Below are 13,951 nucleotides of genomic sequence, written 5' to 3' on the forward strand. Positions count from 1 at the left end.
GGCACCACCCTCCAGCCTCGTTAGGGAAACGAGCTCTTAGGAAATTGCGGGTGACGGGGTTGGGGGGGGGGATTATCCGCCCGCGTCAATCCCAATCAGCGCTCACCCCAGGTGCTCGGCAAAGCGGGCGGGTGACGCCGGGCCGGGGCCGGAGCCCAATTAAGGGATCAGGGGGGCTTTGGGGAGATCGGGGGCACCGGGCTAATCCCGGGGGGGTGGGTATAAAACGCGGGGCGCGGGCGGCGGGCGGCAGAGCCCGGCGCGCGAGAGCCCGCGGTCGCCCCCGAGGCCGGCGGCGGCGCGGCGGACGAGGCCGGCGGTGGTGCGGCGCCCGGGGGCCGGCCGCCCCCCACGCTCGCCCGCCCGCACGGGCACCATGACGCAGGCCTGGGAGGCGGCGGTGTTCGCCGCCCGCCGGCGGCACGACGACGAGGACACCACGCGCGACAGCGTCTTCACCTACACCAACAGCAACAACACGCGGGGTGAGTCGGCGGCGCGGGGGGCCGAGGCGGCGCGGGGGGCCGAGGCGGCGCGGGGCGGCGGGCGCCGAGCCCCACGGCGGCGGGTGCTGAGCGCCGCCGCCCCCCCAGGTCCCTTCGAGGGCCCCAACTACCACATCGCGCCGCGCTGGGTGTACAACCTGACCTCGCTGTGGATGATCTTCGTGGTGGTGGCCTCGGTGTTCACCAACGGGCTGGTGCTCGTGGCCACCTGGAAGTTCAAGAAGCTGCGGCACCCGCTCAACTGGATCCTGGTGAACCTGGCGGTGGCCGACCTGGGCGAGACCGTCATCGCCAGCACCATCAGCGTCATCAACCAGATCTCGGGCTACTTCATCCTGGGCCACCCGCTCTGCGTCATCGAGGGCTACACCGTGTCCGCCTGCGGTGAGGCGCCCGGCGGGGGGGGCTCGCAGCCGTGGGGCAGGGCCGTGGGGCTCAGAGCCGTGGGGCAGGGCTGGAGGGGGCTCAGAGCCGTGGGGCAGGGCCGTGGGGCTCAGAGCTGTGGGGCAGGGCTGCAGGGCTCAGAGCCATGGGGCAGGGCTGGAGGGGGCTCAGAGCCGTGCGGCAGGGCCGTGGGGCTCAGAGCTGTGGGGCAGGGCTGGAGGGGGCTCAGAGCCGTGCGGCAGGGCCGTGGGGCTCAGAGCCATGGGGCAGGGCTTGAGGGGGGTCAGAGCCGTGGGGCAGGGCTGTGGGGCTCAGGGCTGTGGGACAGGGCTGGAGGGGTGGTGGGAGGTGAAAGCTCCCGTGGGGCAGAGATGGGGAGCTGAGCTGTGGGGCTGAGCAGCATCGTAAGGCGGGGGGGGGGGGGCTGAGCTATGGGGCAGAGAGCCATGAGGCTGGGATGAGAGGCGCTGAGAGCCATGGGGCAGAGAAGTGGGGAAGGGAGGGGGACAGGGAGGGGGGCAGAGAGCTGTGAGGCTGGGGGCCGAGCGCCGTGGGGCTGAGTGCCGTGGGGCCGAGCGCCATGGGGCCGAGCCGTGGGGCAGGGCCGGGGAAGCCGCGAGCCACAAGCCGGAGCCACAGGCGGGCCGCGAGACCCCGCCGGAGGCACGGGCGAGCCGGGGGGGGGGGGGGGCCGGGCGCCGTGGGGCCGCGGGGCCGGGCGCCGTGGGGCCGCTGACCCACGGCGGCGCCGGCGCCCCCCAGGCATCACGGCGCTGTGGTCGCTGGCCATCATCTCCTGGGAGCGGTGGTTCGTGGTCTGCAAACCCTTCGGGAACATCAAGTTCGACGGGAAGCTGGCGGTGGCCGGGATCCTCTTCTCCTGGGTCTGGTCCTGCGCCTGGACCGCGCCGCCCATCTTCGGCTGGAGCAGGTGGGGCCGGCGGCGGCGGCGGCGCGGGGGGCGGCCCCACGGCGGCCCCACGGCGGCCCTCACCGCCCCCCCCCCCCCGGCAGGTACTGGCCCCACGGGCTGAAGACGTCCTGCGGGCCCGACGTCTTCAGCGGCAGCTCGGACCCCGGCGTGCAGTCCTACATGGTGGTGCTCATGGTGACCTGCTGCTTCTTCCCCCTCGCCATCATCGTCCTCTGCTACCTCCAAGTCTGGCTGGCCATCCGGGCGGTGAGCGGGCCCTGCCCTGCCCCACGGCGCGGGGCCGCCGGGCAGCCCCACGGATGGCTGCCCCCCGGGGGGGGGTGGGGGGTGCGGGGCTGGCGGCCCGCGGGGAGCGCCGCTCGCCCCAGAGGGGCCTGCCCCGGGGGGCTGCGGACACGCGTGGAGCACGCATCACCCCGTAGATGAGCGCTCCGTGGGGCCGGGGACCCACAGGGAGCACAGATCACCCCATAGATGAGTGTCCCGTGGGGCCGGGGACCCACAGGAGCACAGATCACCCCATAGATGAGCGCCCCGTGGGGCCGGGGACCCACAGGGAGCACAGATCACCCCATAGATGAGCGCCCCGTGGGGCCGGGGACCCACAGGAGCACAGATCACCCCGTAGATGAGCACTCTGTGGGGCTGGGGACCCACAGGGAGCCCAGCTCCACCCCACAGACCCCCCTCAAGCCTCCCTGAGACCCACAGGGAGCCCAGCTCCACCCCACAGACCCCCTCAAACCTCCCTGAGACCCACGGGGAGCCCAGATCCACCCCACAGACCCCCTCAAACCTCCCTGAGACCCATGGGGAGCCCAGCTCCACCCCACAGACCCCCCTCAAGCCTCCCTGAGACCCACAGGGAGCCCAGCTCCACCCCATAGACCCCCCTCAAGCCTCCCTGAGACCCACGGGGAGCCCAGATCCACCCCATAGACCCCCTTGGATGCCTCGCAAGACCCCACGGAGAGCCCAGCTCTACCTCATAGCCCCCCCCCGACCCCCAGAGAGCCCAGCTGCCCCCACAGCCGCCCCCCTGACGCCCCCTTGGTGCCCCCACAGGTGGCAGCGCAGCAAAAGGAGTCGGAGTCGACGCAGAAGGCGGAGAAAGAGGTGTCGCGCATGGTGGTGGTGATGATCCTGGCCTACTGCTTCTGCTGGGGCCCCTACACCTTCTTCGCCTGCTTCGCCGCCGCCAACCCCGGCTACGCCTTCCACCCGCTGGCGGCCGCCCTGCCTGCCTACTTCGCCAAGAGCGCCACCATCTACAACCCCATCATCTACGTCTTCATGAACAGGCAGGTGGGTGCCAGCTCGCCGGGCCGGGCCACGGGGCCGGCAGGCGGGGCGCAGGGCCGGGCTGGCGGCCATGGGGCTGGGACGCGGGACCGGGACATGGGACACGGGGCTGGGGACTCGGGGCCAGGACGTGGGACATGAGGCTGGGACGTGGGACACGGAGCTGGGACGTGGGGCGTGCAGCTGAGACATGGGACACCGTGATGCAATATAGGACATGGGGCTGGGACATGGGGTTAGGCATGGGACACGGAGCTAGGAAATGGGACACGGAGCTAGGACATGGGACACGGAGCTAGGACATGGGACATGGGGCTGGGACATGGGGTTAGACATGGGACATGGAGCTAGGAAATGGAACACGGGGTTGGGACACAGGGTTAGACATGGGACACTGAGCTAGGAAATGGGACACGGAGCTAGGACATGGGACATGGGGCTGGGACATGGGACATGGGGCTGTGAGACGGGGCTAGACATGGGACATGGAACTAGGACATGGGACACGGAGCTAGGACATGGGACATGGAGCTGAGACACGGGACACTGGGATGGGATATGGGACATGGGGCTGGGACACGGGGTTAGACATGGGACGTAGTGCTAGGACGTGGGATACGGGGCTGGGACGCAGGACATGGAGCTGGGACATAGGACATGGGACCAGGACATGGGACACGGGACCATGATGCCCCCCACTGACCCCTCTTGTCCCCCCCCCGTCCCCCAGTTCCGAAACTGCATATTGCAACTCTTTGGGAAGAAGGTGGACGACGGCTCCGAGGTCTCCACCTCCCGCACCGAGGTCTCGTCCGTCTCCAACTCCTCCGTGTCGCCGGCGTAGGGGCCGCCCGCCCCGCGCCCCCCTCCCCCATTGCTTTCGTAAAGCATGGGCCGGGGGGGGGGGACACCCTGCCCCGCACCCCCTCCCCGCTGTACATACCCCCGCCCAGGGCCGGCGCCGCCGCCCCCGTAGCCAGCGCGGCCGAAACCGGGAGAAAAAACAGGGAAAAAAGGAAAAAAAAAAAAAAGATAAATGTATCTCCCCCCCCCCCCCCGCGGGCGCCATAGTGAATAAAGGTTTGTAACTTCTGTACGTGCCGCCTGGCTCCCTGCTCCGCGCCGGGCCCTTCCCATGAGCCTCCGGGGCCCGCACCGAGGGGGCGGCCATGGCGGGGAGCCCTTCCCATGAGCCCCCGGGGCCCGCGCCGAGAGGGCGGCCATGGCGGGGAGCCCTTCCCATGAGCCCCCGGGGCCCGCGCCGAGGGGGCGGCCATGGCAAGACCCCTTCCCATGAGCCCCTGGGGCCAGGACACGGGACCAGGGCTCCTTTCCCAGGAGCCTCTGGGGCTCACACCAAGGGGGCGGCCATGGCAGGACCCCTTCCCATGAGCCTCTGGGGCTCATGCTAACTGCGGCTCCTTCCCATGACCCCCCGGGGCACAGAGGCTAGAGGGGAGAGAGCGACCCCCCCCTTGGCCTGGGGGAAGTGGGCTCTTCCCCCCCTTTCTTGTTCCCAGCCAATGAGGAGGCGCACTTCTGGCAGGGAGCGCTGCTATTGGTCGAGGCGGCCGTCCATCCGCGTTGTCCCCGCCCCCCGGCCGCGGCGCGTGCCGGCGGCGAGGCTCGCGCCTCGACGGGTTCGGAGGAAAACAGGCGGCGGCGGCCAATGGGAAGAGAGTGTGGGTGGGGGCGGGGGCAGCTCCGCCTCCTCCAATCACGAGGCGCTGCGTCACCAGGGAGGGCGGGGCCGGCGGCTTTCCGCTTCCGCATCGGCAGCGGAGGCGGGAGAGCGGGGCGTGGGGAGGGACGGGAGCGCAGGACGGCCAATCAGAGGAAGCCGGGCGGTGGCGGCGGCCAATCAGCGCGCGGCGCGCCGACCGCGAACGGGAGGGCGGGGCTTCTGGTTTCCGTTAGGCTTTTCGAACGGCGGCAGGGGCAGGGCGGGGGGGAGCGGCGCGTGCAGGTAGAGCCCGACGGGGGCGGGAGGCTGCCGGGCGGGGAGGGGGGGGCTCCCCCGGGAAGAGGAGGAGGAGGAGGCGGGAGCCGGCACCGAGCCGGCTCCTGGCGCTGGTGGTGGGGGGGGGGTCGGGGCTGGCCACGCCTTTCCCGCGGGCGCGCGGGGCGCACGCAGGCGGAGCAGGGAAGGGGCGGCCCCGCCCCCGCGGGCGGGTGGGGGCGCGCGCGCTGCGCTCTGATTGGCGGAGAAAGGGGCAGGGGGCGCGCGCCGGTTTCGGCGGGAAGGGGCGGTCACGTGATGCCTCGCGCGTGCGCCGAGTGCTGCAGAGTGTGTGTGTGTGGGGGAGGGGGGCGGAAGAGCGCGCGCCGAACCGTTATTTTGGGCGGGAAGAGCCAGTCACGTGGTGCGCTTGCTGTGCTCTGATTGGTGGAGAGAAGCAGGTGTTGCGCGCGAACTGAGCCGGCTGTTATGGGGCGGGAAGGGGGCAGCCTCGTGCCCCATGGCGTGTGCGCTCCGCTCTGATTGGCGGAGAGGGGCGGGGCGCGCGTGCCCAGCCGTTATTTTCGACGAGAAGGGGCTCCCACGTGGTCTGTGGCGCGAGCACCTTGCTCTGATTGGTTGCTGGGGAGGGGGGGACGCACGCTGCGCTGTGATTGGTGAAAAAGGGCGGGAGTGGCTCGCGCCCACCCGTTATTTTGGGCGGGAAAGTGGCTCCCACGTGCCCCGTGGCGTGTGCACCGCGCTCTGATTGGTGGCGTCCTCGTGCCGCGCTGTGATTGGCAGAGGAGGGCTCGTGCCGAGCCGTTATTTTCGACGGGAAGCGGCTCCCACGTGGTGCGCTGCGCTGTGATTGGTGCGAAAGACCACGAGTGGCGTGTGCCCAGCTGCAGTTTTAGGTGGGAAGAATCCCCCCCCCCCCCCCCCCGCGGCCTGTCGCGCATGCGCCGCGCTGCTGGGCTGGGGGGAGGGTAGCACGCACCGAGCCGTTTTTCGCGTCGGGAAGCTGCCGCCACCCCGCCAGCGGATAACGCGGGGGAGGGAGGGGGGCGGCTCCCGTGCTGGGCCGGCGTCGCCGGGAAGGGGCGCTCACGTGCTCCGATCGCCGGAGAGGAGCGGCCATGGCGGGCGGCTGCTGCGCTCGGGACGCCGCGCCGCTTTCAGCCGCGACCCGGCCGCGCGCGTGCGTGACGCAGAGGGGAGGGGGGGGCGGGGTGGAGGCGAGCGGCGCGTGCTGCGCAGCGATTGGCCGGGCGGGTGCGCACGCGCCTGCCGTCGCGCGCTGATTGGCGGAGATTGGGCGGGAGCGCTGCGCGGCGGGCCGTTTTCGGCGGGAAGGGGGGCGGTCACGTGCTCCGTCGCCGCGCTGTGATTGGCGGGGCGCGGCGGGGGAGGGGGCGATGCTCCCTTCCCCCCTCCCGCCCCAGTCTCCTCAGGGCGGCGGTTTCCTCACTTGTCTCTGTGTGGGAGTCACGGGGCCACCTTGAGGGCGCTAATTTACCTCAGGGAGGCGGCAGTTCTCTGCCTGGGGCAGTGCTGCTCCTCTCACAGTCTCTGGGCCCCCTCACCCCCAAGGGACCCCCCCCCCCACCATGGCAGCAGAGGAGGAGGAGAGCGGCGGGCTGCGTGCCGAGGTGCTGCGGCTGTCAGCAGAGCTGCAGGAGGCCGTGCGGGCCCAGAAGCAGGCGGCCCGCTGCGGGCTGGCTCTGCTGGAGCAGAACGGCGAGCTCCGTCAGCGCTGCAGGGATCTCGAAGGGCAGCTGGAGGCCTTGCGCACAGAGCTGGCCTTTGCCACTGAGGTACCGGGGCCCGTCCTTCAGGGGAAAGGGGATGGCCACTACAACAGTGGCCTCGTGCCCCTTTTTCATACTTCCGTCTCCCCACACAGGCCCTGGCAGAAGCGCAGAGCAGCCAGAGGTGGGCAGTGGCTGCCAGTGAGAGCCGGGAGGAGGCCCTGGTGCAGGAGGCTGCTGCCAAAGAGGCCCAGCTGGGTGCCCGCCTGGAGGAGCAGCGGGGGGACCTGCGGCAGCTCCAGTGCCAGCTCCGTGATGCCCAGGTGGACAACGAGCGCTTGGCTGTGACCTTACAGGACTTGCGGCAGGTGAGGGGAGGTCACGGGGATGGTGTGGGGAGGATTAGGGCTACCCTGCAGGTGCTGAGGTCCCTTCTCCTCACCCAGGAGTGCCAAGCGCTGTCAAGGGAGCGTGCCCAGCTCCGGGATGCGCTGCAGCAGCGCCGGGAAGCGGAGCCCCAGAACCAGCAGGAGCACCGCGACCTGGAGGAGGAGATTGCCTCCCTCCAGAAGCAGGTCTCCCTGCTCAGGAGCGACCAGGTAGGTCCCGTGAGGAGAGACCGGCGCCTGCGTGGGGAGAATCCCAACGTCCAGGTCAGGTGAGGAGCCTGTTGCTGGTTGCTGCGTCAGGCAGAGCTGGAGGTGCTGCGGCAAGAGGGCCAGCAGTGGGCAGAGGAGCTGGCGCAGGCCGGGGCCCAGCTGGCCGAGCAGGAGCAGCTCCGGGCGCAGGCGGAACGACGCCTCGAGGAGGCCCTGGGGGCGCTGGCGGCTGAGCGCGAGCGGCGCCGGGAGCAGGCGGCCGCTGGCCTGGGGGACCCTGACGGGGAGGGTGACGGCGGTGCCGCCGCTGCCCCGCCGCCCTGCGGCTCCCCCGGCCCCGCGCCCGGCCTCGTTGCGGATCTCTTCAGCGAGATGAGCCTCTCTGAGATCCGCCGGCTGCGGGAGCAGCTCCTCCAGGTCAGGGCGGGGGCTGCTGCGGTAGGGTGTGACCCCCTCCCCCAGCGGGGGGGGCAGAGCCGCTGTGGGAGGGGGCGGAGCTCGGCGGGGTGGGTGCGGGTGTGCAGGGGGACCCAGGTGTCCCCATGCCGCCCCTCCATCCTTCGCTCTCCCGCAGGCGGAGCAGGAGGCCGCAGGGGCCCGGGAGGAGCTGGCCGAGGCCCGGCGGGCCCTGGAGGCCGGCCCCGCCCCCTGCCGCGACCCCGCCCACCGGGCGCTGACCCGGGAGGTGGCCGCCCTCCGCGCTGCCCTGGGGGCCAGCAGGCAGGTGGGTCTGAGGGGAGGGGTGGGGGGGGCAGAGCCTCATGCCCCCCCTCCCCTGGGCGGGGTCATGTCCCCTTTCTGGGCGGGGCCAGCCCTGCAGGGGGTGGGGCCAAGGCCATGCCAATCATTCGGTGGGTGGGGCTTACCAGTTTGGGGGGGGTAAGGCCCTGTCAATCATCCCGAGGTGGGGCTAGGGGGACGGCAGGGCTGGCTGCTGCCCCCTATCAATCGCCCCTGGGGTGGGGTGGGGGTGGATCGGTGGGGCTGGGGGTGATGTGGGTCCCCGCGTCTGTGCCCTCCCTCTGTTGCCTCTGCCCCCCTCTGCTGCGCTCCCCCCCCCCCAGTGCCGCCCCCTTACCCCCCGCTCCGCGTCCCACGGGCGTCGCGCGCCGGCAGGCGGCGGGGACGGCGCTGTGCCAGCTGCGGGGCTGCCTGGCGGGGCAGCAGGCGGCAGCGGCGGCGGCGCTGCGGGAGCTGCGCCAGGAGCTGGCGGGGCTGCGGGAGGAGGCGGCCGGGCTCGCCGCCCGCCGTGCCGCGCTGGACGCCAGGTGAGCGGGCGGGAAGGGCGGGCGCGCGTCCCCTGCCCCGGGCCCCCGACGCGCCCTAACGCGTGTGCGGCGCAGGTGCGAGGAGGCGGGCGCCCGGGCGGCCGAGGCGGAGCGGCGCCTGGCGGAGGCGTGCGCGGAGAAGCGGGCGCTGGGGGCCCTGCTGCGCCAGGCGCTGCGCCAGCAGCGGGGCCTCGCACGGCGCCTCCGGTACGGCGACACGCGACGGATGGCGGGGGAGGGCACGGGGTTACACAGGATTAGTGGGCTGGGGGTGGTGGGGGCGCGGAGAGGGCCAGGGGGTGACTGGGGAGAGCAAAGGGGCTGGGGGCTGAGGCCGTGGGGACGATGTGGGATGGCACAAGCTGACACACGTAGGGGACACGGGCCATCGTGGCCCGACACACGTGGCGGGTGAGGGCAGGGCACGCAGGACGTCACGGGTTGACACGAGGGATACGGGCTGCGAACAGGGAGCTGGGGCATAACACAGGTCTTGGGGGACACAAGATGCCATGAGCTGGGGCAGGGGACACTATGGGTTGACAAACATGGGGGACACGGGCTGAGAACGAAGGGACATGGCATCACGCAGGACACGGGGGACACGAGATGCCACGAGCTCACACGCGTGGGCGACTCAGGCAGGGGACGTGGGACAAGCAACATGCATTGGGGACACCCTGGCTGCCCCCCAACACGGCCCCTTCCCTTGCAGGGGGGACACAGGGCCTGGCCTGGCCCCCTCCGGGCCACTGGCCTGAGGGCACTGGGAGCACCGCCCCCCCCCCCCAACTGGTCTCACTGGGACCCCAATAAAGGCCCCTGCTGCACCACTCCTGCCTCCTTCCCTCCCCTTGCCCGGACGCCTGGGTCCCCTCCGCCTCCCTCCCCTCCGCCCCAGCTCAGGAGGGGTCCTGGCGCGGCTGGGGCCCAGGCGTCCGGGCTCCTGGCCCAGCCCCCCCCCCCCCCCTCCCTGACCGGGAAGGAGCCCAGGCGTCCTGGCAGGCCGCCCTGCCCGGCGGCGGCGGCTCCGGGAGGGGACCCAGGTGTCCGGGTGTTTCCCCCATGCCGGGAGGTTCGGGGCCAAAATGATGTAACCGGGGAATTAACTGCTCCGAAGCGGCGTTAATGGGAACCAGGTGAGAGGGGCCCGGACGCCTGGGTCCCTTTGGGGAAGGGGGAGGGGTTGTGGTCTCCCCTGGACCCTGCTGCCCCCCCCCCCCCAAGGGACCCAGGCATTCGGGTTGTCTTCCCCTGGGGGCCCCAGGTGTCCGGGAGGAGGGCAGGGCCCCCTCCCTCCCCCAGCGTGCACACGCCAAGGACACGCTTCATGCGCCGAGAACATGCCAAAGACCCGGCGCGTGTGCTGGGGACGTGCAGCCTGCACGCGCCGGGGACACACGGCTCACACGCCGAGAACACGCTAAGGATGCGAGACACGCTGGGACAAGTGACTGGCGCGTGCCAGGAACACGCCAAGGACATGCACATACGAGGGCTTGCACATGCCTGGGGACATGCATGTCCCTGGGGGACACAGCTCATGCCAGGGACCCAAGACACGCTGGGAACACGGCTTGCACATGCCAGGGACACGCTGGGAACATGGCTTGCACACGCTAAGGGCATGCTGAGAACAGGAGGCACACGCTGGGGACATGGCTCGCACATGCCAGGGACACGCCGGGGACAAGGGCAGGAGCCCCCGCTCGCCCCCTCCCTGGGGGGGCGCCCAGACGCCGGGGCCGGTGCCCGGACGCCTGGGCCCGCCGCACGGGGCTGACGTGATGGGGAAGGCACGAGGCCGCCCAGCTGTGCAAACAGCCTGCCTGGGCGGGGGGGGGGGGGTGCCGGCGTGTGGGGGTGCTGGGGGGGCGCTATAGGGACCCTATAGGGGTAGGAAGTGCTATAGGGATGCTGCAGGGGTCCTGCAGGGGCAGGGGGTGTTACGGGGCTCCTATGGGGCAGAAGGTGCTGTAAGGGTGTGTAGGGGTTCTCTAGGGGCAGGAGATGCTGTGGGGCCCCTATGGATCAGGAGGTGCCGTTCGGGAGGCTATAGGGGTCCTATAGTGACGGGAGGTGTCGTGGAGGTGCTATAGGAGTGCTGTGGGGGCAGGAGATGCTGTGGGGCGGGAGGCGCTGGGGGGCCGTTGCAGGGGCTCTGCGGGGATGCTGCGGGCTCTGAGGAAGCGCTGCGGATCGGGCGCGCTATAGGGTTCCTATAAGGACACCTGGGGGCCGGGTGGGTTATAGGAGCGCCATAGGGAGTGCCGTGGGGCACGGGCGGCGCCGTGGGGCAGAGGCGGTGCCGTGGGCAGAGGCGGCGCAGGGAAGCTCTAGAGGTGCTATAGGGCAGGGGGACCTGTAGGGCTGCTGCAGGAGGTGCCGCGGGGCAGGGAGCGCTCTGAGGGAGCAGGCGGCGCTATAGGGCGCTATAGGGCGCTATAGGGCGCTATAGGGCCCTGCGGGGCGGGGGGACGCCTGGGTCCCCTCCCCGGCCCTGGGCCGGCGTTTCGGTTTTCCGCCCTCGCGCTCAAATTTGGCTTTTTTGGCAGGTGCCTGATAGGAACCATCTGGCGCCGGGTTGGGGTTGGGGGGGGGGGAGGTGGGGGGCGCGTGTGCGCGCACGGGGGGGGGGGGGGGGGAGAGGCCGTGCACGCGCGAGGGGGGGGGGCGAGCGTGCGAGGGAGGGGGCGCGAGCGTGCGAGGGGGCCCCGCGCGCGCACACCCGCCGCCACTTCAGTCCCGAGGCGGCGACGGGACGGGAGCGAGAGCCCGGCCTCCCCGACAAGGTGGGTGCCCGCCCGGGCGCCCCTCGGACGCCTGGGCCCCCCGCGCCCCCCCCCCCCCCACCCGCTCCCCATCCCGTCCAGCTCCGCGCCCCCCCCCCCCAACTCCCCCCTCCCCGGACGCCTGGGTCCCTCTTCTCCCTCCCGGAGCATCCTGGGGGGAGCGCAGGTCCCCGGACGCCTGGGCTCTCTCCGGCAGCGAGGGAGGGGGAGCGGCGAGTCGGCGTCAGGACGCCTGGGTCCCCTCCGCGCGCCGGCTGCGAATGGGGGGGCGCCGGGGCTCCCCAGTGCGGGGACGGTGTGGGGCTCCCCGGTGGAGTTTGGGGCTCCTGGACCCCAGGGCTCCCCGGTGTGGGGCAGGGGGATGATTCGGGGCTCCCAGACGCCTGGGCTCCCCGGTGTGGGGCAGGGGGATGATTCGGGGCTCCCGAACGCCTGGGCTCCCTGGTGGGGGGGGGGGCAGTGTGGGGCTCCCCAGTGCGGGGGGGGGGCAGTGTGGGGCTCCCCAGTGCGGGGGGGGCAGTGTGGGGCTCCCCAGTGGAGTTCGGGTCTCCCGGACGCCAGGGCTCCCTGGTGTGGGGCAGGGGGATGATTCAGGGCTCCCGGACGCCTGGGCTCCCTGGTAAGGGGGGGGGGGGGGGCTCCCCGGAGTTTGGGGCTCCCGGACGCCTGGGCTCCCTGGTAAGAGGGGGGGGGGGGCTCCCCGGTGTTTGGGGCTCCCGGACGCCTGGGCTCCCTGGCGGGGGGGGGGGCGGTGCTGGGCTCCCCGGTGTTTGGGGCTCCTGGATGCCTGGGCTCCCTGGCGGGGGGGGGGGGGCGGGGGGGGGGGGCTCCCGGACACCTGGGCCCGTCCCGCCGGCCCCCTCCCCTCCCCTCTGCTCCCCCCCCCCGCCTTGGCAGGGCCGGCGGGACGGAAACGCTTCGTCGGATTTTCCCCCGCTCCCAGACGCTCCAAGGCGCCTTGGCCGCCAGCCCCCCCCTCGCAGCCAGGAGAGCCCAGGCGTCCGGGCCCCCCCCCTTCCTCCCCCCCCCTCCCCCGGCCCCGGGACCCAGGCGTCCGGGCAGCCCCGCCCGGCGGCCGGTGCCAGGCCGTGGCCCGTGGCCGAGTGCCCGCGGCCTGGCCGCTCGCCCCTGCCCGCGGCGCCACCTCCCCTCCCCCCCGCTTCCCCGCGGGGGCCCGGTGGGGGGAGCCAACCCCCCCCTCCGCCATCCCCCCCCCACCGCCCCGCCGCCAACCTGCTAACGTGGCCCCCTGCCCACCCCCGCCGCGCGCGCTCGGGGTGTCCGGGCTGCCCCCGGCGGGGACCCAGGCGTCCGGGACACGTCCCCCCGCTCTGCCCGCCGGGCACCACACCCTGCCTGCGGCCAGGAGAGGGCCCAGGCGTCCGGGTGCCCTGTCCACCCCCCCCCCCCCAACCAACCCACCCTCGCACAACGGCAGCGCTGGGGCCCCGGGCGAGGCGGCGCGGCCCCAGGCGCGGCGTTCCCTCGGCGCGTGGCCGGCGCCCGCGCGAGCCCGGTGCCGCGCCGGCAGGATGGCGGGGCTGGTGCTGCTGGCGCTGGCGCTGGGCGCGGCGGCGCTGCCCTTCGAGCAACGCGGCTTCTGGGACTTCGCGCTGGACGAGGGCGGCGGCGGCGGCGGGCGGGCGGCGCGGCAGGCGCCCGGCGAGCAGGAGGCGGCGGCGGCGGGCGACGACAGCGGCGACGGCGACGAGGCCTCGGGCGCCTTCCCCACGTCGGGCGCCCCCGACGCCGAGGCCGAGCCGCCCCCCTACGGCGGCCTCTGCCCCTTCGGCTGCCACTGCCACCTGCGCGTGGTGCAGTGCTCCGACCTGGGTGAGCCCCCCCGGACGCCTGGGCCCCTGCGGGGGGTGGGGCAGGACGCCTGGGCCCTATGGGGTGTGGGGATCTCTGGGTGGGGGGACAAAACACCTGGGCCCTTGGGGGTGTGGGGACCAGGGGGGGCAGGATGCCCAGGCCTTTTGGGGTGTGGGGACCCGGGGGACCAGGACGCCTGGGCCCTTCGGGGTGTGGGGACCTCCAGGTGTGGGGTGGCAGGACGCCTGGGCCCTTCAGGGTGTGGGGACCCGGGGGGCCAGGACGCCTGGGCCCTTCGGGGTGTGGGGACCTCCAGGTGTGGGGTGGCAGGACGCCTGGGCCCTTCAGGGTGTGGGGACCCGGGGGGCCAGGACGCCTGGGCCCTTCGGGGTGTGGGGACCCCGGGGGGCAGGACACCTGGGCCCTTTGGGGTGGGGGGACCCATAGATAGGGGGCAGAACACCTGGGTCCTTCAGGACCTGAGGGCCTGGGGTAGGGGGCTAGGACGCCTGGGCCCTTTGGGGCTGGGGAACAGGGGCCGCTGGGGTCTCTCTCAGGGGAGGAGCCGGGCCCCGGATGCCTGGGTCCCTGGGGAGGGGGGTTGGGGGGGGGGCCCAGGTGCCCTGCGGCGCCCGGACGCCTGGGTCCCGTCCCCCCCCCC

The 13,951-nt window shown here is 72.9% G+C and overlaps 3 protein-coding genes across 5 annotated transcripts; all 3 read left to right on the forward strand.

The window, feature by feature from the left end:
* Positions 1–376: 376 nt before the first annotated feature.
* LOC134154111 (red-sensitive opsin) lies at positions 377–4,168 on the forward strand. Its single transcript, XM_062600790.1, has 6 exons — positions 377–485; positions 594–890; positions 1,653–1,821; positions 1,905–2,070; positions 2,890–3,129; positions 3,857–4,168. The coding sequence occupies exons 1-6, from the start codon at positions 377–379 to the stop codon at positions 3,968–3,970; spliced, it is 1,095 nt and encodes a 364-aa protein (XP_062456774.1). The 3' UTR covers positions 3,971–4,168.
* An 889-nt stretch (positions 4,169–5,057) lies between these two features.
* LOC134154117 (protein bicaudal D homolog 2-like) lies at positions 5,058–9,568 on the forward strand. 3 transcript variants are annotated; one of them, XM_062600796.1, is made up of 10 exons: positions 5,059–5,092; positions 5,870–5,982; positions 6,659–6,882; positions 6,972–7,184; positions 7,263–7,415; positions 7,506–7,832; positions 7,990–8,139; positions 8,532–8,683; positions 8,759–8,890; positions 9,399–9,568. In XM_062600796.1, exons 3-10 carry the CDS (start codon positions 6,676–6,678, stop codon positions 9,442–9,444), a joined length of 1,380 nt encoding a protein of 459 aa, XP_062456780.1. In that variant the 5' UTR covers positions 5,059–5,092; positions 5,870–5,982; positions 6,659–6,675; the 3' UTR covers positions 9,445–9,568. The 3 variants fall into 3 exon arrangements, with proteins under 3 accessions (XP_062456779.1, XP_062456781.1, XP_062456780.1); XM_062600795.1 differs by lacking the exon at positions 5,870–5,982 and having other exon boundaries at positions 5,058–5,092; XM_062600797.1 differs by lacking the exons at positions 5,870–5,982; positions 7,506–7,832 and having other exon boundaries at positions 5,058–5,092.
* Positions 9,569–11,356: 1,788 nt separating this feature from the next.
* Positions 11,357–13,308, forward strand: LOC134154115 (biglycan-like; the record flags this gene model as incomplete). Its single annotated transcript, XM_062600792.1, has 2 exons — positions 11,357–11,475; positions 13,007–13,308. A coding segment is annotated over exon 2 (301 nt), but the record flags the coding sequence as incomplete, so codon positions are not given.
* Positions 13,309–13,951: the final 643 nt, after the last annotated feature.

Source organism: Rhea pennata (genome assembly GCF_028389875.1).
Source record: "Rhea pennata isolate bPtePen1 chromosome 35 unlocalized genomic scaffold, bPtePen1.pri SUPER_35_unloc_1, whole genome shotgun sequence".
NCBI classification, from domain to species: Eukaryota; Metazoa; Chordata; class Aves; order Rheiformes; family Rheidae; genus Rhea; species Rhea pennata.